The sequence below is a fragment of the Crinia signifera genome, chromosome 2 (genome assembly GCF_055691185.1).
Source record: "Crinia signifera chromosome 2, ASM5569118v1, whole genome shotgun sequence".
NCBI lineage: Eukaryota > Metazoa > Chordata > Amphibia > Anura > Myobatrachidae > Crinia > Crinia signifera.
In genome coordinates, this window is record NC_139218.1 from 225,303,222 (window position 1) to 225,324,938 (window position 21,717).

At 41.4% G+C, this 21,717-nt stretch overlaps 1 protein-coding gene across 2 annotated transcripts in view; it reads left to right on the forward strand.

Annotated features, from left to right (window-relative positions):
- POR (cytochrome p450 oxidoreductase) overlaps positions 1–19,427 on the forward strand; it is a 77,485-nt gene extending 58,058 nt beyond the window's left edge. For both annotated transcript variants that reach the window (XM_083173919.1, XM_083173920.1), the window contains 12 exons: positions 5,139–5,288; positions 6,023–6,147; positions 8,468–8,557; positions 8,949–9,047; positions 9,197–9,313; positions 10,834–10,952; positions 12,035–12,216; positions 13,779–13,928; positions 14,060–14,327; positions 15,453–15,598; positions 16,145–16,230; positions 17,219–19,427. In XM_083173919.1, the coding sequence (XP_083030045.1) occupies positions 5,139–5,288; positions 6,023–6,147; positions 8,468–8,557; positions 8,949–9,047; positions 9,197–9,313; positions 10,834–10,952; positions 12,035–12,216; positions 13,779–13,928; positions 14,060–14,327; positions 15,453–15,598; positions 16,145–16,230; positions 17,219–17,363 (1,677 nt within the window). In that variant the 3' untranslated portion in view covers positions 17,364–19,427. The remainder of the gene's footprint in view (positions 1–5,138; positions 5,289–6,022; positions 6,148–8,467; positions 8,558–8,948; positions 9,048–9,196; positions 9,314–10,833; positions 10,953–12,034; positions 12,217–13,778; positions 13,929–14,059; positions 14,328–15,452; positions 15,599–16,144; positions 16,231–17,218) is intronic.
- Positions 19,428–21,717: the final 2,290 nt, after the last annotated feature.

A 21,717-nucleotide genomic window follows, 5' to 3' on the forward strand; every position in this document is an offset into this window, starting at 1 on the left:
ACATCAGTCCTTCGGACTCAGGGAGTGACGATAATTCCATATTTGGACGATCTCCTTTTGAAAGCTCCTTCTCCGGAGAAGCTGGAGAGGGATGCTTTGTTGACATGCCAATTCCTAGTTCAGAATGGATGGATTCTAAATTTCAAAAAGTCTCAACTATTACCGAAACAGAGACTTTTGTTCCTGGGCCTCATTTTCGACACCAGTTTGGAGAGGGTGTTTCTGCCAAGGGAGAAGGCGTTAACTCTTCAGAGGAGGGTCAGACAGGTTTTGCTCCCTCGCAGGGTATCTGTGCATCTGTGCACCAGACTACTGGGTCTGATGGTAGCGTCTTTCGAGGCTCTCCCCTATGGCAGATTCCACTCAAGAGCTTTTCAGCAAAGCATGTTGTCCCAATGGTCCGGGTCCCATCTACATCTGCACAGGACCATTGTTCTGAGCCAGGAGGCACGAAGATCTCTCCGCTGGTGGCTCAGCATGGACAATTTGTTAGAAGGACGCAGTTTCAAAACTCACTCGTGGACTGTGGTCACGACAGATGCCAGCCTGCGGGGCTGGGGGGCGGTGACGCAGGGTCACACTTTCCAGGGTCGTTGGTCCGCCCAGGAGTCGAGTCTTTCAATCAATGTGCTGGAGTTGAGAGCGATCAGGTGGGCCTTGTTTCAGGCTCACGACCTGCTTGTAGGAAAGGCGGTGAGGATTCAGTCCGACAATGCGACGGCTGTCGCATACATAAACCGTCAGGGCGGAACCAAGAGTCGAGCAGCGATGAAGGAGGTTCGCCCCATTCTGGAATGGGCAGAGCTCTATGCTCTCGATTTTTCAGCAATTTTCATTCCGGGGGTGGAAAATTGGGAAGCAGATTTCCTCAGCCGCCAGGTATTCCATCCCGGGGAGTGGGCCCTCAACAAGGAGGTCTTCAGCATGATAACCAGGAGGTGGGGATCTCCTCAGATAGACCTCATGGCCTCCAAATTGAATCACCAACTTCCAGTGTACTGTGCCAGGTCTCTCGACCCTGCTGCAGTAGCGGTGGATGCTTTGGCAGTGCCATGGGACTACGACCTCATCTATTTGTTTCCCCCGTTTCCCTTGATTCCAAGGGTACTCAAACGAGTGAAGCAGGAAGCGGCCACGGTCATCCTAGTGGCCCCGGATTGGCCGAGGAGATCGTGGTATTCAGTTCTTCAGAGCTTACTGATAGACAGGCCTTGGCGACTGCCTCTGAGGTCCGATCTGTTACATCAGGGTCCGTTCGTTTACCCAGACTTAGCTCGGCTTCGTTTGACGGCTTGGCTGTTGAGGCCGAGTTGCTCAAGAGAAGAGGTATGCCGCAGTCGGTAATCCCTACAATGATCAGAGCAAGGAAGGAGGTTACTTCCTCTCATTATTATCGGATTTGGAGGTCATATGTGAAGTGGTGCGAATCTAGAGGTGCACCAAAGGCCGTGTTTAATTTGGCAAGATTTTTGGAATTCCTGCAGTCAGGTTTGTCGGCTGGTTTGCGTTTGTCTTCTTTAAAGGTTCAGGTCGCGGCTCTCTCGGTTTTCTTTCACCGCCGTTTGGCCCTGATTCCGGAGGTTCAAACTTTTTTGAAGGGGGTGTTGCGTATTCAACCACCGTTTTCAGCCCCTACTGAGCCTTGGGATCTGTCTATTGTTTTGTCTTTTCTTAAATCTGACGTGTTTGAGCCGTTACAGTCTACTGATTTGAAGTTTCTGACCTGGAAGACAGTCATGCTGTTGGCTTTGGCGTCGGCTCGGCGCGTTTCAGAGTTGGGAGCTTTGTCATGTAAGCCTCCTTTTCTGATTTTTCACAATGACAGAGCAGAGTTGCGTACTTCTAAAGGTTTTCTGCCTAAGGTGGTATCGTCTTTCCATGTAAATGAACCCATAGTGGTTCCAGTTCTTTCAGGGGAGGATCGGCTACTGGATGTAGTTCGGGCCCTGAGAATTTATGTTTCTCGTACGAGGCTTGTGCGAAAATCAGATTGTCTTTTCGTTTTGTACGATGCGGTCAAAAGGGGGTGGCCCGCATCAAAACAGACTTTGGCCAGGTGGATTTGTCTCACAATCCGTGAGGCATATCGTCATTGTAATCAGACACTGCCGGGTACTGTATCGGCTCATTCTACAAGGTCAGTGAGTACCTCTTGGGCGGTGGCCAGAGGGGTTCCTTTGACGCAGATTTGTAGAGCAGCCACCTGGGCCGGTGTGAATACTTTTGCACGTTTTTACAGATTTGACACATTTGCCAGTACGGCAATGTTGTTTGGGAAAGCGGTTTTGCAGGAGTCCCAGCGCTCTCCCGCCCGGGAGTAGTGCTTGGGTATTATCCCATACGTCTTGACTGCAGTGGCCCCTGCTGCATGAAGGTGAAATAAGGAATTTGGTACTCACCGGTAATTCCCTTTCACCGAATCAGCAGGGGCCACTGCACGCCCTCCCGAGGCTAGTCCTCCTGCCATCCTGTTTTGGCGTTTTTTTTCTGTTATTTTGTTTGGTTGAATGAGTTATAAGTGTTGGTTAAGTGGTGTCTAACTTAACCTTGGGCTTTTTCGGTTTTTCTTTGTCCTTACCGGAGGCTCCGGTCGCTCATCTCCTCTCGGACACAGTTTTTCTAAGACTGGAGTCCTGGGGGGGATAGAGTAGGGAGGAGCCTGTATCGTGAAAGTTTTACTTAAAGTGCTACTCCTCCGAACACCTACACTATCCCATACGTCTTGACTGCAGTGGCCCCTGCTGATTCGGTGAAAGGGAATTACCGGTGAGTACCAAATTCCTTATTTTGTGCGCATTGTGACAAACCACGAGCGTAGCCCTGAGTGCCATCGGCATTTACCGGCAGCCTAATTCAGTGTTCCTGCATCAGGTGTAAATGAGATGACAGGCTTGCCCTATCCCTAATGGCCTAGAGCAGTGGTTCCCAACCCTGGTCCTCAAGTACCCCCAACAGTGCACGTTTTCCAGGTCACCCGGCAGGTGCACTCATTATTCAGACACCTTTGAAAAAGATCCACAGGTGGAGCTAATTATGTCACCTGTGATTCTGTGTGAAGACCTGCAAAACATGCACTGTTGGGGGTACTTGAGGACCAGGGTTGGGAACCACTGGACTAGAGGTTAAGCACACAGCATACCATGCGCAGCACCTGGGGTTCGCATACCAGAGGGAGGGGTGCTAATCCAGATTGAAGGAGTCGCTGGCCTTCAGGTGTGTATGTCTATACATAATATAGAATATATTTGATATAAAAAAAACTTGAATGGTTTATAGTGCACTTGCTATTCTGTTTCTATGTTATAATAATAAGTCTCAGGTAGCACATCCCATTATTAGTAGCTAGGGTGTGCAGTCCAGGCTCCCTTCCCCTGAATAAGCTCTGCACCTTCCCCTCAATCACCCTCTGTCGTTTCATTGTATATAAAGGGACAGTTGAGGCCAGGAGGTAATGGGGGAAGAGTTGGCAATTTTCGCACAAAACAGCTCTGTAAAGTCAGACATAATTACAGCTGGTTTGTTTGGGTTAGTTCTAGTCGGCAATGATTAGCTTAACATACATGATTTGCAGATTTGTAATACACCTTTTATAAGTAATTTCTAATACAATATAGACAGGTTTTAAATTTGTACTTTAAAATGTAAGAGCAAGGCTACGGTCGGGGTGTGTCACAATGTACACAATTACAAAAAAAAAAAAAGTGTATGTAATGTAAATAATGCCAAGTGGTGGTGGGCTCCTTCCTGGCCGATAGTCTCAACCTGCCAAGATGTTGTACAGTAATTAATTATGCTACATAGATGCTAATTCAGCCCCATGAACTCATGGGAAAATGTATGCCGAGCTTAGCCCACTCTTACGTAGCTCAATTTGGCATACATTTCCCCACCGAGTCCCTGGGCCTGAATGAACGTCTACGTAGCATAATTACTGAACAACATGGTGGTGGACAGAGAATGATTGACTATGTAGCATACTGTGATTACAAAAGGGTAAAGTAGTTCCTGGACTATATTACTGTACTGTATTTCACTGGAGACCTCATGCATGCACATTGGTGATTTTCAAAAGCACATCTGATGGATGAACATAAGCATTAAACTCCCTGGCAATGCCATATTCTGCTCTACCGATGTTGCGCAATGCTGCGACACACCTAGTCTGTTAGGCCAAGCGCCATAGGTAGGATACATGAGTGGTTACATCTGTATATTACCAAAGGCATGTGTTTCTCCTCGACTGCTTCTTATTTCATTCTTATTCAACTGAATGGTGGTGCATGATTGCGTTGTCTATGATGGTAGCAACTGCTTTCCTAAATTTTGTGAACTTTGGCGTGAATGGCAACATTATTCGTTATCCCCATACACACAGGATATTGTGAACCATATAGCTCAAAGGGGCTTCTGAGCGATATCGTTCACAAAATTGTCTAGTGTGTACACTCAATATCTTTAACGATGCGTCCTCCCGTGCATCGTTAACAATAATTGATGTCTTCTGAACATGCAGGTCTATATGGCTATATAGCCAAATGGACCTGCCTGTTCAGTGAGTCACGGTAACTTAACTGAATATATGTGGCCGATATCGTTCAGTGTGTACGCACAGTATGGGACTCACTGCCAATTATAATTAACAATATCGGCCACGGGTCTCGATATTCTGTGTGCACCCTGAACAATATCGGTACATCATGAAAACTTTCGTGTTGCATGGCCTGTGACTAGTATCCCATTTGTTTTATCCAGAGGTAAAAGGTTTTAGCAAATGCTGGAAAGTTGTAGGATTTTGGACAGATCATTATTCCGGGAATAAAGACATTTTCCTACTGCAAGTGGGTCTGTTACATGTAATCAGATGTATCCTATAGAGATTCCTTGAAAATTTCTGAAAATTATGTGTTTCAAGGGGTGTGGTATAACACACTGACAGTCGGGATTCCGTCGGTCATTACTCTGACGTCAGAATCCCGACTGCACATTGGGGGGAGCGCACCTGTGCTATCAAGGAAGAGGGTGACTTTTTCATGTATTTTTATTTTTTATTTTACCCAATGTAGTAGAGTAGTGTCACTTGTATTTATTGCATTGCATAAGCTGAATGATGCATGATGAAGAATGTTTGTGTTTTGTAGGCGGATCTCAGAAGGCTTACTGAGATTGAAAACTCTCTTGCCGTGTTCTGCATGGCCACATATGGTGAGGGAGACCCTACCGACAATGCTCAGGACTTCTATGACTGGCTACAAGAAGCCGATGTTGATCTTTCAGGACTTAAGTTTGCAGTGAGTACTAATACAAGATTCTGAAATGTGCTGGAAGCGCAAATAAAAAATGTGTTCGCTAAATTGTAAATTTTTGTGTCAAATAACAACAATAAAACAAAGGGTTCCATACTTTGGATCGACGTACATTAGGTGGACAGTAAGTAGGTCGACCACTATTGGTTGATGCGGTAATGGTGAACACATGAAAAGGTTGACATGAGATTTTCACAAACTTAAATTTTTTCCGCTTCATTATTTATTTATTTTAATTGTTTTTACTGTTTCATACTTTACTGTTACCAATCCGAGTCCACATGGATGGTGAAGTTTGCTGAGCACAGCATTGGCGGAGCAAGGCTCCTTTCCCTGAAGCATGGTGAGTCATGCGACTGTACCCAGTACACTAACTGGAGGACTATGTACTCTGGTCAATAAAATTGACTCACAAAAAGTGAAAAATTCATGTCAACCACTTCTGTATCAACCTTTTTGCTTGTCAGCCTTTCCCATGTTTTACTTGGTGCCTATTGAAACTTCTTATATATTTTTTACTTATTATACTTTCAGTCGCCACAGTGATTCGCAATAGTGATGAAACAGACAAAAGAAATAAATGCAGATATGAAAATCAAGTGTAGGTTGAGGTCTTACAGAATAGCTATATCTGCGATCCTACGAGTATACTACTTTTAGGCTGATTACTGGGACGTTACAAATGTCATTGCCTAAGTTTGGTGTTCTTTACATCCTAGGTGTTTGCTCTTGGAAACAAGACTTATGAGCACTTCAATGCCATGGGCGCATATGTGGACAAAAGGCTGGAAGAGTTGGGAGCTGAGAGAATCTTTGAACTTGGATTGGGTGATGATGACGGCAAGTGAGTAAATAACTTTCAAAACTATAAGGGGACATCCTAGTGTATCGTTCATATTCTTTAAATCTGTGCTTTTTTTTCTCATGACTACGTGCCTTTTTCTTCCTTGGCAGCCTATATGTCTGTTTCCTTTTGCTGCCACCCTTCTTTTGAATTTACGGAGTTGGTGATCACCTAGTGGGACAGCCTTTCCGCTGGTCTGTCTGCAAACTGGAACAAGCTGAGGAGATGCTGGGCCAAGTACCTCCACCCACATCCTACTGCTTCTGACCAGAGCGTTAACTTTTACTCTCAGAGATTCCTTTTGCTGTGGATGCAGACTGTAATGGGGTTGATGACCCCAGGAATCTTCCAGCATTACACATCTAGGACAATGGGGAATCTGCAGAACATGACATTATCCTATTAGCTGCTTTCTTTCCTTTCAACTCCACAGTTGGATAATCTACTCAGTGAGTCATAGACTAAGGGGGGTATTCAATGTGGGGGTCACGGCATTCGTGCTCGCTCAACCGCTGTGACCTAGTCCCGTTCTCTGTCAGTTCGACCGAGAACATGCAGACGAGATTCGATGTCCCGCCTGCCGGGAAGCGAAAAGGGGGGGCGTGGCCACGAGTTGCGGCCGGGAAGAGGCGAGCTGCAGCTGGCAGCTTGTCACTTTCCAACCGTTCTCGGCAGAATGAGCCCGACAGCTTGTGATGTCGGGCTCGTTCTGCCGAGATACCCTGCTCAATGCTGTCGGGCAAGACCGCATTGAATAGGGTCCGGCGGGCATCTCACCGGTGATTGAATATCCCCCTAAGCCTAAACGGAAGTCTTCGGTCATCTGCAAATTTGCTGACCTTTTTATCTTCTGCCCAACAAGGATGTGGAGAAGTAGAAAAGTGCAATGGTGCCTCATTGTACATTTCATATAGGCCACCATTATTCTGAGCTGTATGCCACAGCTCCAAAGGGATCGTACATGTAAAAATATAGAGACCATTCTAAATGGAAATACTGATTTTGTGACTGGGGCTTCTCCATATGAGATTCTGTGTCAGTCATGAGGGCTGTTCAAGTGTGGTTATAGCAACTCCTGGAGGGTTTTCAGGAGTGGAGGCCTAGATTTAATGAGTAAATTGGTTGAGAATATTTGAGCATGTTCTCTAGTTACTTTCTTTAGTTTTTTTTTTTTTTTTTTTTTGTGGGGACTTAGGAATTATATACAATCATTAGCTAACTTTTCCAGCTTTCTTTCTGCCTGGTAAATTTTGCTATCGGTCAAGACTCTGTTTGTCCTGTAAGGTAGGCAGTCCTCTTTTCCTTGTGGAGGATATACTAGACAATAGTGTTCATTCATGCACTTCCTCTTCCCTGCCTGGGGTGTCGCTGTCTGCTGTGGTGCTTCTAGCCAAACACTAGACAAAACTAGTTATAGGACCAAGGGCGTAACTACCATAGGTGCAAGGGGTGCAGTTGCTATGGGGCCCAGAGCTGAAGGGGGGCCCATCTTTACTGTATAAGTTATATTTGCTATATACATTTATCGCCATTATTTGGTATATAGGGGCCCTTACAAACTTTTGCTATGGGGCCTATCTAGTTACGCCCCTGTATAGGACAATATATCTTGCTGGGAAAAGTACAGGTTCAGTCAGACCATTTCAACATAGTTAAGTTACTCTTTGATTGTTACTGATACTAGACTCTAGGTCTGATCCTTTTGGTCCTCTATGATGCCCACAAAGGTAACGAAGTCCAAACAGATGTCTACATTTGTGATGGCAAAACTAGTCCTTTTCAAGGTAATACGCATTATACCAGATCAATGATCACTTAAAGGGTGGCGTAGTACAGTGTATTGGCTGATCATCTTTTTTGTAAGGCCACATTGCCTTCAACTCTTACTTAAACATTATTTAATGGTTTTTGAGTCCATGGTTTACAGCCTTCTGGTACATACGCTAGCAGAACTGGTAGAGAACTGTGTTTTTATACATGAATTAATTCCTTTGGGACTTGGTTAGAAAAATGAGTTTTCTTCAGAATTAGAGTATATTCGAGGAAGAATCTCAAACGGATTCTGATTATTTAAAGTGCCAATGTCCGAATGGTAATTTTATATCTGCATGGTCCATTGTCTACCCCATGGAGTCAGTTTTATGCATTGGTAAAAATCCTTTTCTGTTACTGTATGCTGTGTTGGTAAAGATCACTCAGAACATCCATTCTCAAGTAACATAACGAAATAGCTGGGCAAAAATGACTAATCATTATTTTTGGTCAGGTGTGTGCTTGCTTCTGGTAAGCATTGCTAATTATACCCTTTTCTTTCCCTCAGTTTGGAGGAAGATTTCATCACATGGAGGGAGCAGTTTTGGCCTGCAGTGTGTGAAAACTTTGGTGTAGAGGCTACAGGGGATGAATCCAGGTAAGCTAGAACTCTTCCTACTAGTTCTGCTCTGGTCTATTTTTTTTTTTTTTTGCATTGTTAGACACTGCTAAATTGACAGCCAAGAAGTATTTAGCTCTTTAACCATTCCACGTTAAGCACAGACAGGCAGTCAGCGTATTAAAGAAATGTCATGGTGTGAAAATGTCACTAATCTCTGCTTGTTCCTGGTCGTTGAAAGTTTGCCTGTTAAAACTGCCCATTCTAAACTATTCAAATGTTTGAATTGGTCTGTTGCGCCTAGAAAAATATAATCTGATATTATTTGGGGGGGCATTCTCTGTATGGATTTAGGAGTCTGGGTAAGATCAGTTTGTTTTAAACTTGGTAGCACCATTTATTTATTGTGTTCCGTCTGTTCTCTTACCAGCATCCGTCAGTATGAGCTTGTGGTGCACACAGATGAGAATATGAACAAGGTCTACACAGGGGAAATGGGCCGACTTAAGAGTTATGAAACCCAGAAACCGTGAGTGACTGCAATGCTAACTGTTCCTCACTGATATCATGTGTTTTTTTTTTTAAAGTTTAAGCATAATAACGGTTTTAGTTTGCTGCATTCTTACCAATTGTCTTTATAAAATGTTTGTTACAAGTGCATCCTTTTATACCCTATAGACCATTTGATGCAAAAAATCCATTCCTGGCCAATGTGACCGTGAACCGCAAACTAAACGAGGCTGGAGAACGACACTTGATGCATCTAGAATTGGAGATTACTGGTTCAAAGATCAGGTAATGGGTATGATGTGTTTGAATTAATCATTATCCTAATTGCCAACATTTAAAAACATTTCCCTGGATGTTTGAGTCTGTAAATCTAATTGTAAATTTGTTTTAATTTGGAAATCCAACAGACGTATAATACTTTCTATAGGGACAATACAATTTTTGGCAATTGCTACAAGGTACCTTAGGAACTGTTCTGCTGATTGTATAAAGATAATCTATTTACGTTTACTGTATATATGAATTATTGCTAGTAGGACTAAACATATTGTGGGGTATTCCATCCTGGATTCTGACTGTTGGAACATTCTGACATTTGGAATCCTGTTTTTGAACAGCTCTACAGTTTATCAGCAGGCGTGATTCAATATTCCGCCTGTTGAGTGTGTCGGCAAAAACTGCTGTGGATTGCCGAGATCCGACCGTGAACTCGACAATCCACAGCAGTTTCTGACCAAACTGATCTGATTTGAAAGTTGGATCTGTTTTGTCGAGTTCCACCTTAAGTGCTGTCAGAAACTACAGCATTGAATAGGAGCCCACCACTATTTTCCCTGTTAGAAATAGCGGCAGGGATTGAATACCCCCCTTTGTCTACATTGGATTGAGATGCTGAACTGATAATTACAGCTTTATTACCCTGCATTTTATGTAACACAGATCTCTGTTAAATTATTTGCAATAATTTTTATTGAAATATTGCAGATAGATAGCTCACATACTGTACATAAAAGTTAGGGGTTAACAGCTTGCCAGCAAAGGGTATCAGCCTCCACAAGCTGTCAGTTCGGCGAAGGGACCGGGACCAGTCCCCGCTGCAGTCTGTGTGGCTCAGGACATGCACACTTGCACCGCTGTTCAGTAAGCCACATTAAGCACATTTGTAAAATGCAGGCATGGCAAGAGGTTGACTGTCCAATTAGGAGTATGGAAAAACCTAAATTTATGCTTTGTGTTTACTAGCTATTTTTAGTTTGTTTCTATAATTCTGCAATAAATTGTTTTCGAGCAGAACTACACTGGTACTTACATAGGAGTAAAGGTGCACACACAGTAGTCCAATTTGGACTGATCCTGACAGTTCGGGCAAAGAAATCCGCCTAAATCGGATGTTTGACATTCCCCTCGGGTCTGCTTCTTGGTCCCAGGTGCCCATTGGACCTGAACCAGAGCTCGCACCTGCTGACCGTCCGACCTGACTCGAATTCTCTACCCTCCTCAGTCCCGATGACGGGGGATGGGGATAAGTGGGATACATCCCATTTGAAAGGACCGCATGAGATGTATCCCATGCGATCCTGCCTGGTTCGGATGGACATACACTGCTGAGATAAATTGCAGTAGTTTATGATCATCTTAACAGTATTGTGCTAAAAGAATAGGAATATTTTATACCATATATGCTACACTTAATCCATGTATCATATGGCATACAGTACATTGTAACTGCCCTCTACAAGTTTATTTTGGTCACTTATTAAAACTAATTCTGCTTGTATTGATAACTGAAAATGGTTAAATTTTAGGTACGAGTCAGGAGACCACGTGGCTGTTTATCCAGCGAACGACTCTTCAATAGTCAACAAACTCGGAGAGATTCTGGGAGCAGACCTTGACACGATTATATCTTTAAATAACCTGGACGGTGAGTTCTTGTCAAGTATTTGCAGTTTTCAGGTAAACTTTGTCCTCTACCTCATAAAATTGGCTGTAGAAGCAGCCAGCTTATTCCAAAGTATAACTCTGTTAGACATGATGTCCTGAACTGTTTTTACTGAACAAAATCTGTTTTAATACTTGTTAGACTAGAAGTAAAAATAGTAAAATGGACATGTCTGTTTATATTGAAATCTGTGAGCAATATAAAGTACCATTTTTATTTTTAAGCTGTATGCTGCAGCAGTTTTATTGATGTAGCTGAATTCATCTACAGATATATCGGTTATGGGTGGCAGTTGACCTTTATACTCCCAAATGCTGGAAAATTTACAAAACAGTCATCCAGATAGATCATGGATTTAACCAATTGAAATGAACAACGTTTTGTTTTTCTCCATCTTTCAGCATTTGGAATGAATATCTGAACTGATTGGCTAGTACTTTATCTCTATCTCTGGCTTAGTACATCTTCCCTTATGTTTAACTGTATCAGGGGGAGGCGGGGGTGACTTTCACTAAAGTCAAAATGGCCGTATTGTTAACATTGTGCATGTTGATGACGTAGCATTTTGCAGGGTTTGAGCCCTACCTTAACCAGAACTGCAGCCTAGCTTTAAAGCCAGATGCTTTGACAGATGCTGTCCACAATGCTGCTGCAATACCCTCTTTTGGGAATATAGTTTTCAGATCAGCCATTTTTTTTTTTTTTTAACAATACTTTATATCATGTTGGCTGCTTTGGGCGGATTTAAAATGGCAAACTCTAAAAATGTTTTTTTACTTAGCACATTTATTTGATTTAATTTGACACTTCAGCTGTAGACCTATATTTTAGTCGATTTTATGTATTTATTGGACTTTGCTGAAGATTTAAAGTGTTTAATGCAAAACCAATTATTGTAAATACTGAGATTTGTGTTGGAAATATGCTGGTTGGAGCTGGAGGTCCTGTTACACAGCTGCTTGTTATAGGACAGGTTTTACATAGCAGGTTTCTGGGTGCAAAAAAACCTGATCCTTTCAAACCCATTTCTGATCACAAATATTTGCTTATATTCTTCATTGTAGAGGAATCAAACAAGAAACATCCCTTCCCTTGTCCTACAACGTATCGCACAGCTCTTACTTATTATTTGGATATTACCAACCCACCGCGCACCAATGTACTCTATGAGCTTGCACAGTATGCCACTGACCCCAAAGAGCAGGAAACTCTGCGGAAGATGGCTTCCTCTTCAGCAGAAGGCAAGGTACGGTAAGCTTCAAGCCTAGAGGAGTGTTTTGTTTTTATTTTGGTTTCAATAGAAGGAATTCATATTATATCTTAGGATCTTCCTTTTTATGCATTTAAATATAATAGACCTTTTAATTTTAGATATTGTGGACCATATGTAGTATGTGTTCTTTAGGCATTCATCAACCATATCAAAATGATTTGATTCTCCATTGGTCATGTCCCAGTTAAACAAAGCAACCGTTCTGGTATAACTCCCTAATCTTTTCAGACCTGCTTCTATTCACATACTGGGATCTGTCCAATTAACGCGCAGATGCAAGTATACCTGGCCAATAAAGCTGATTCTGATTCATATATTTGTAGAACGTATGTGTGTGACTGATCCAAAAATAATTATCAGTTGGGACATTATCATCCAGAATGTCCATCCAGTGGAATATATATATATTTTTTTAAGTTTCAAGTGATCATGCAGTGTATTACTGACATTTTATCCATTCCTTTACTGGGGTGAAGGTAGTGAAATGTCTCCTACCTAGTGGAGGAACCTAGGTATTGTGGTCATATATGTAGATCACACATTGTATAACCCATGAAATCGAATGTCAGGCTGCCAGATAAAATGTTTGTCAGTGTGACAGACTATTTTTTTTTTTTTTTTTTTTTAAAGATGTATTCCCAGCATGAGCAATAAATCCTTTGTTATTGGATACAACAGTTTGTAGCAATTAAATTCTTTACAATTGTCATATCACATAAATTTACATCTGGCTGTTCAGCGTTATCTGTTTTTTTTTAAAGGATTTTTCTTTTTTTTAAAGCTCTTTGTGATATTTGACTATTAAATAATAGGACTGTAAATCATGCTGTGTAGGTTAAAAAGGAATGGGGTTACATTGACTATGGACTATCCCAAAATTGTAGAAACTGTGTGATAAAGAATTAAAGGAAAGAGGCAAGATAAAAATAGTTTGATCCTCCATCAGGACACCTCTCCAGCCCAACATAGCGGTCTGTGATTGCCATGCTAGAACACCTCCATACTCCCCACACCCTCCTCACCTAGAACCACATGACTTCTGTTTCCCTAAAGTATGCATGCTATAAGGCATGGATTTCCCGGAATCTTGCGGCTTTTAGGCCCTCAACCTGACAACTATGTTTGGGTTCAGATACTGTTGGATGACTTCATAGGAGCCAGTGGTGGGCACTGGATGGTAGAAGAGCGTCCAGGGCTGGAGGATGGGTGGAAGTGGTCCCCAGAAGCCGTCCGCATGCCATGATGTCAACAGTGGCTGGACTTTACTCGTATTTCCACCAGCCATGACGTGTTAGTGTGCTGGACCGGATCAATTAGTCAAAGCATTGACTTGACAAATGGGAAATAAGAATGCAGCAGTGTGTAGATGCAGAAGGAGAGGACATAAAATGTACTTTATATAATGAAACCTAAATTATAGCATCTGTCTTGGTATTTAATAACCACACCTCTTATATGAGTGTAAGGAAACTGTTATTTAATTTTATAACCAAACATTATTTAGCATTGAATGTGTTTTTTGTATGTCCTTTCAGGCTTTGTATCTAAATTGGGTTGTGGAATCCAGGAGGAATATTTTAGCTATTCTAGAAGATGTGCCTTCACTGCGTCCTCCAATTGACCATGTTTGTGAGTTAATGCCACGTCTTCAGGCTCGCTACTATTCTATTGCCTCCTCTTCAAAGGTAAGCTGTCGCCACACTGCACGCCTTTCCTTAGGTCTCCCGTCCTCCCAACGCCCCTCTTTTTGTAATAATTGGATGGGACTGTTACGATGTTTATATTCCTTCATTGTATCTTTTTTGCTATGTCACAGGTTCATGCCAATTCCATACACATCTGTGCAGTACTTGTGGATTATGAATCGAAGACTGGCCGGCAGAACAAAGGCGTGGCCACAAATTGGCTCAAAAACAAACAGCCATGTGACAATGGGCATAAATCAACCATACCGATGTATGTCCGCAAGTCCCAATTTCGTCTACCATTTAAATCCACCACACCAGTCATTATGATTGGTCCTGGCACAGGTATTGCTCCATTCGTGGGCTTCATCCAAGAGAGGGAATGGCTGAAACAGCAAGGTCAGTGTATGCACAGTGTTATTGGCAGTCTTTTATTCTTAAAAATAATGTTAATTACTTTAATGTCAATATTTGGATTTTAAGTTCTGTATTTGTACTGTATTCCAGGCTTTCACTTGGCCACCCCTTCAATCATCTATTTATTAAAATAGATATTGGAAGGCAAACCTACTGTGTTGGCATACAGTATTTGTGTTTTTAATGCTGGGCACACCTCTGGCAGTAGAGCCGTCATCAGCAAGTGCATACAGACTTGCTAATGCTGGCAGTGTTTCCATTGCTTGCGATGTCCTCCATTGTACTGTATGTACAGACAATGGAGGATGACTCAATGCGGCAAGGGTTAACACTGGATGATATGAACACTTTCTTTCTGACACATCTGAATCGGCAAAATCCTTCTGATTATCGTTTAATGAGTACCTAGCTTTATAGCATTGCAAAGATGGTAAAAAAATTACGTCTTCAAACCAGCAATTAGGGTAAGATAATAACATAAATGATTTTTCAGTCTTCTATGCATGTGTAATGTTTGGCCAGTCCTAATACATTTTTCCTTTAGAATAAAGTTATGAGTTCCTCTGTTAACTGCTGACTGTGCCCCTTGGGGACCTGTCCTTTTGATGTGTGTTTTATAAATGGATTTCACTAATTGATTATATGTTTATTTAGAACAAAAAAGTTGTATTCATTTGCATGCAGACCTGTTTTAGTATAAGATTGAGCTTAATGGTGTGTACACACGGTAAGATATGGCTTCCGATGTTGCCGATATAGTGAACATCGGAAGCCATATCGCATGCAGATCGCATGCTTTTTTAGGGCTTGCGAGCCCGATGCGCGCTCCCGTGTGAGGCAAATCGGCAGCCAAATAGAGAGGGCAGGCAAGACTATATAGTGCAGATATGCACTATATAGTCAAAATTGTGCCCCTCCATACATGCCGTGCGATGCGAGTCCCGATACGATCTGATCGCATCGGGACTCGCATAGCACGGCATATCGCCCCCGTGTGTACACACCAGAAGTCTTTACACCCAACATGGATAGAGAATAACTGGTTTCTAGTAAAAGGTTTTGTGGAAACATAAGGATTTGTGTGACCTAGTGTGTTCTGTGGTGCAGGGAAGGAGGTTGGAGACACTGTACTCTACTATGGCTGTCGACGTGAACATGAAGACTTTCTTTACAAAGATGAACTAAAAAAGTTTCACAAGGATGGTGTACTTACCCAGCTGAATGTTGCTTTCTCTCGGGATCAGAATGAAAAGGTATAACTAAGCATTGCTGGTATTAAGTTATTTTGACTACAATATAATAAAATGTAGACTGTTCATTTTCTATGACTGAGGTTCCAAATGCGATCCTCAAGGCAGATTTTACATATATCTATGTTTGGCCACAGGTAATTTGGGTCAATCCTTTTGGGGGAGGTAGGGAGATGTCCATCTCCCTACCTGGTTAACGTTCGCCGTCAGGGGCAATTGGTCACAGAAAGCCCATGCCTGATCTAGACCCTGACTACCTATAAAAGATCCACGGGTGGGGCTAATTATGTCACTTGTGATTCTGTGTGGAGGCCTGAAAACATGCACTGTTGGGGGGGTCCTGAGGACCAAGGTTGAGAACCACTGGCTCGAACAGCCAAGGGTGCCCAAACGTGCCCAGTCGCATGTATACCGGATAATTCAAATGCAATTAAACCCTGGAACGCGCCCAAATTCACCCAAGCGCTCAAACTATTTGGTTGTTGTGGGATGATGATCTGGTGTCGGTAATGATTGATGTACTCCTTTTTTTTTTTTTTTCTCCTCAAGGTTTATGTCCAACATCTTCTGAAGAAAAACAAGGAAAATATATGGAAACTGGTTAGTGATGAAAATGCTCACATCTACGTATGCGGGTGAGTAGCAACAAGGCATTTCTGGCACTTTGAGAAATAATAAATTATTCAGGCTTTGAATACTTTCCTTGAATTTGTATACCTGTAGCCACACTCATCGTTCCCATGCCTATTGCCATGTGTAACTCCCGTGGTGAGTGGCGCTGTCCAGTCAGCACTCACCACTACACTAAAGACCGTATTATGGATGAGGGCTCCAGTTAACTCTGGGATCTCATTTAAATAGAGGAATCTGCTATACGGAGAGGCCGCACTAGAGCTCCATGATCCTGGATTTATTAAACTCTGCAACACTTTAAGCAATAGGTTGTCCACTGTTATTGGGCTTGCCATACTACTCCTGAATGTTTTATGCATTTCAGTCAACATTGTGCAAACTAGCAAAAAGGTGAAATAAGGTAAACATTACAGGTCATTATAATGAATAAAAATGATTACTTTGCAATTTTCCCACCTATTTTTACAAATTCACTTGGCACTTAAATGGTTAATAACTATACTCAATATAGATAGCTACCCAAAACTATTTCTGGAAATAGTGCTACCGAAGTCCCTAACCCCGTCTCCCTGAAGTGGACACTGGCAGGGTTGCCTTACCCTGCCGCAATAAATACTGAGATGCAAAGGGCATCTGAGACGCACCTGCGTCTCAGACAGCTGGAGCGCTTATCCGCCGGCATCTGTCATCACAGGGGATCTGGCGGTTACTGGCGCTGTGTGAGAGGCTCTCACTAGGCTTGCCATGGACGCTAACTACGCTAGACAGCCATTGGGCTTACGCTGACAGCGTAGCTTAGCCTACGATGAAAACGTAGCGTAGTGTAGCCGTAGTAGTGCTATTACACAAGTACCAAAAGTATGGTTATTGATGTTCAAATGTATTTAGCCTGAATAGTGATCATATAATAGAGGCTGAGGAGTGTAGGGGTTACCATGTGAGGGGTCACTATGCAAGTTATTAACCGATTTTTATTTTTATTCCTCACAGAGATGCTCGTAATATGGCTCGAGATGTACTGAACACTTTCTATGATATTGTGGCAGAGTATGGGAAGATGGATCACGCTCAGGCAGTGGATTACATCAAGAAACTAATGACCAAGGGCCGCTATTCACAAGATGTCTGGAGTTAAAGCTCTCCCTCTAAAAGAGGACTGTTTAGAGGTGGCATTCAGCTGCTGTTAGATCCCACATACCAGTTTATGTATAATGTAACCGAAGCAACAAATCTTTTAGTGCTGACTTTGCAGCGGTAATCCGGTTTTTAGTATTTGTCAAAATATAATTACCTCAAAATATGTTTTGAACTGTACATTAGCAAATCTTGTTAATAGGATACTTTTCACTATATATATTTTCCTTTCGGAATTAATGCAATTCCGCTATGGTATAGTCCGAATCATGGAGGTTGTCAAACTGCATGAACACAGAACATGTCCCACATTGAAGAGGTGCTCTAACTTTTGATATTGAAGATAGGCTACTATTACTCATACGTTTTGAAGATTATTACGGTTGTGGTTTTTAGGCTAAGTGCAAAGCCACCTGGTTTCCAGCTTACTTATAAGTAAAGGATTGCTATTCATCAGGTAGATTGATTATCATAGAATTATTAATCTCACTCGCCAGTCAAACATAGCCTTGGTGATGATGATGATGGATGACTTAAAAATAATGTATGTGAAAACTGTTTCATTTGTGCCTTTTAAATGTACAAATATTTTACTACTTCCTTTCCTAGTTTCATTACTTTGGGTTGGTTCTATTGTGTATGTGACTTTTTGTATTTTGTTATGTGACCCATTTTTGTTCCTACAGTGTTGCTTTCTCTGAACTCATTGTAGAATTCCAGTATCCTATGACCGTTACCCTGATTAAAGAAGTCACATGTATTTGGATGCTGTGTTCCAGCTTATGTAAAATGTTCTTTAAATCACAGAATCTGAAACGCTATTATCTGCTTGATAGCCGGTGTCTTCTCCTGGATTAGAGATGTGTTGTCTACTGTGACCTATCCTGCATTTACACTTACAGAAACTGTCACCATGCATAACCTTTCTGATTTATCATTTGGAACCTTAACTGCTACAGAAATATATATCTGTCAGATATTCCACAATCGATACATACTGTCCTTATGCCAGGCATTGTTATCTATTGTTACTGTATGCTGACACTTGTATATACTAATCTCTGGCACCTTACTTATTTATTCCATTATACATTGTAGTTAGAGTAGTGTTATATTACTTCTGTAATAGTTTACTCTTCACTAAATGAATTCCTTATCATGACTGTTAATACATTCTACAAAACATTTTATACAATAAAAGGTCCATACACACTGGACGTTTCTGTTAATACCAGCAGATGAGCGGCCGGGGAAGTGAAGACGCGGGAGCTCACCGCTGGCCTATACGCACTGTGCGGCTCTCAAGTTGAAAGATGATCATATGAGCAAACTAAGCTGCTTTCAGCTCAGTCGCCTGGTGTGTATGGGCCATAACACTACTTCTCACCTCTATAGGGGAAATCAAAGTGTTTTGCATACCGGTGCCACTAGATGGCGTCAGACGGAGCAATTAAAGTGATTTTCTGTTCAGTTGCGCATACAGCCGCCAGCTCCAACATTACTATTTATGTTGTTCCTTTAATTTACAAACTGGTAAATAGTGTGCTAATAAAGTCAAATCGTTGTTTCGTAGCAATCTGAAAAAGAATCATGGAAGCTGTCCCTGAGCTTATTATCAAATGACCTACAGTAATTCAAATATTTAAGATTCCAGTGCAGTCACGGTCTTAATCAAAGACATGAAGTTGTAGTTCTGATAAGTAGCAGCGTTTGTAAATACATCATGATAACAGGACTATTCAGAACTGCAGTTTCTCCTTTGAATACCAGACAGCTGTAATGCTTGCTTTGTATGGTAGCCACTATAAACTGAACTCATTACTTGTCTTTCAAGGTTTAATCTTGGATGTTCTTTTGCGGTTTGTGTTTTCTGATAAGTAATTTTTAAGGTCCCATATTACATTTTAACATTCGTTTTCCATCTGCATTTTAAATTCTGATTGTTTTTAAAAATGAAATTACACGTCAATTTGAAGTTTAATAAAAAAAAATATTGTTGTATTACTATGATTGTAAATAATGTTAAATACACTAACCTTTCAAATAAAAAATAAATTTTCACATTTTTCAGTAATTTGTCCTTTTTTATTCAGTTGTTATGGAGACACTAAGGCAAAGAGTTTGAAATTACATGACTTTAGTATATAGGCCACATACACGCTGCAATAGCATAGTATATAGGCCACATACACGCTGCAATAGCATAACAAAACGCAAGTGTTGCAAAGCGATGCGATCCAGCTCATATATCACAACGTGTATGGGGTCTTTTAAGGGTATTTCTGGAACACTAAACCACCCCCACCCCCCAAGAAAAACAAACAAAACTATATGTAATACGGGGGGGGGGGATTCTATTATATTCTGTAATTTGCTTCATTGGAAAAATGCATAGAGCTATTCAAATAGAGGCCCATCTTCTCACCCGGTAGATTACCGTTAAAAAGTGTTAACTCGTAGAATCCGGTGTTCGTACTTGAAGCTATAGGTTAACCATATCAAGGCACCAAGAAACTAAAAGGAGATTTATTTTCAAGACCTGCTCAACACAAATTCCCCCATTAATTGCAGCCTGCATGCTGCCTTTGGGGACTAACTGAATAGGCTTGTTGCTTCAATAAGCCTGCGGCTAATTAAATTGTGCCCCCTCATAGTCTTTCTATCTCCCTTTATTTCAGCGGCCCACTGTATGTTATCCAAGGTGATTGTTGCAATCAAATCTCAACAGATTAGTATTCGAAAAAAAATTAAGAAAATAGCTCACTTAGTGTAATAATTGAAGCACTAGGAAATCGCTTGCAATTTGTTACCATATGACGGCAAGCCTACTGGAAAGAATACTTGATGGTTTCCGACAAACAAGCAATGCAGGAGCTTGTTTCCAACCTCAATCTCACAGCAAGTATTAATAAGCATATGTAGCCCATATAGAACCAAGAGAATAGCTGCATGGTGTATTTTTTAAAATATTTAATCCATCAAATATTAATACATAAATAAAATAAAAAAAAAAACAATGATAGCTTATCTGAGAATTGTAGAATAAATCAGGATAACCTCAAGAGCAGGAGAGGGTTACATAGCATCACCGCCCCTCAATGCATTTTATATAAAGATGACTGGACTTCATTAGCAAAATAGACATGCAATGAAGAAATGCACATGGGACTGTGCATTGCATCAGACCAAATGTCTAACACCTGTGATTTGACCACTGTTCGCCCGATTTCTCAACCCGTTTTATCAGAACCTGGTCAAGTGCCCAAATCTGACAAATGTACGAGCAACTCAAGACACTGATTCCAAAACACTGACATTACAGGTTTTGCGGATACTCCTGCTTGAGAAGAGGTGCCTTAGTACCTCAGCCAATATGATGTAACCATCTCAAATAAAGCATGGGGGATATCCTTAGAATCTGGACTATAATGACACAGTTGTGGAGTTCTGACCTAAGATGTATACCAAGGATACTAATTACCTATTACCTTCTATTGCATTTCTGCCCACTTAAGTGGACGCAGCCATTTTGGATGCCCATGTGCTTTAGTGCTAAATCCCACCATATCACCCATGGTCAATTTGTATTGATATTGCACCTGCCCAGGAACATTAAATCCTGCAGTTATTTGTGGCATCTACTAGGACAACAATGGGCAGTAATACCAGCTGTATATTATTTACTAGTACACCAAGCTAAGTAAGTACAATGATGTCCAAACTACAACTTTTTAATAGGGTTTAGAAAACACTGGTAGCCATTTTGAATATGCCCACCTCTCCATATGACTAGTACTATTTTGGGCTGTAATATGTCCCCATTATTATGTGTAGAGACAGAGAGAAAACAACCATACTAATACGGACTGAGACAACAGAAAAATGTCTGTTCTATCTACTGTATAATGCAATCCAAAAGATAGTAGCCCTTATTCTAAACCCAAATACTTAATGTACTGGTTGTAAATAAGATTGCAGATGATCACTAAATATTTTTTATTTTTCTAAAACATTTTGGCTATTTTGACTTTAACTTATTTATTAATAGTTACTGATCGGTATATTCTCCTGCACTATACAATTAAGAACAAACTTTTAAAACAAGACTGTAATACCAGAGGTAAGAGGGCCCTGACCGCAAGTTTACAATCTATAGCCCTTAAGGAAAGCCATAAATTATTTGAATGTAGAGATTAGCAGCCTTGCTTACATAATAGGATTCTGGGAAGTGTAGACCAGCATTTTATGTTATGTCATTCAAACTCGATGACCTTTGCACGATGATCCTGCAATGTGGACCAGCACATACATGCTATAAAAGTTCTGATGAGTGCAAAACTTTAACCCAGGGGCGT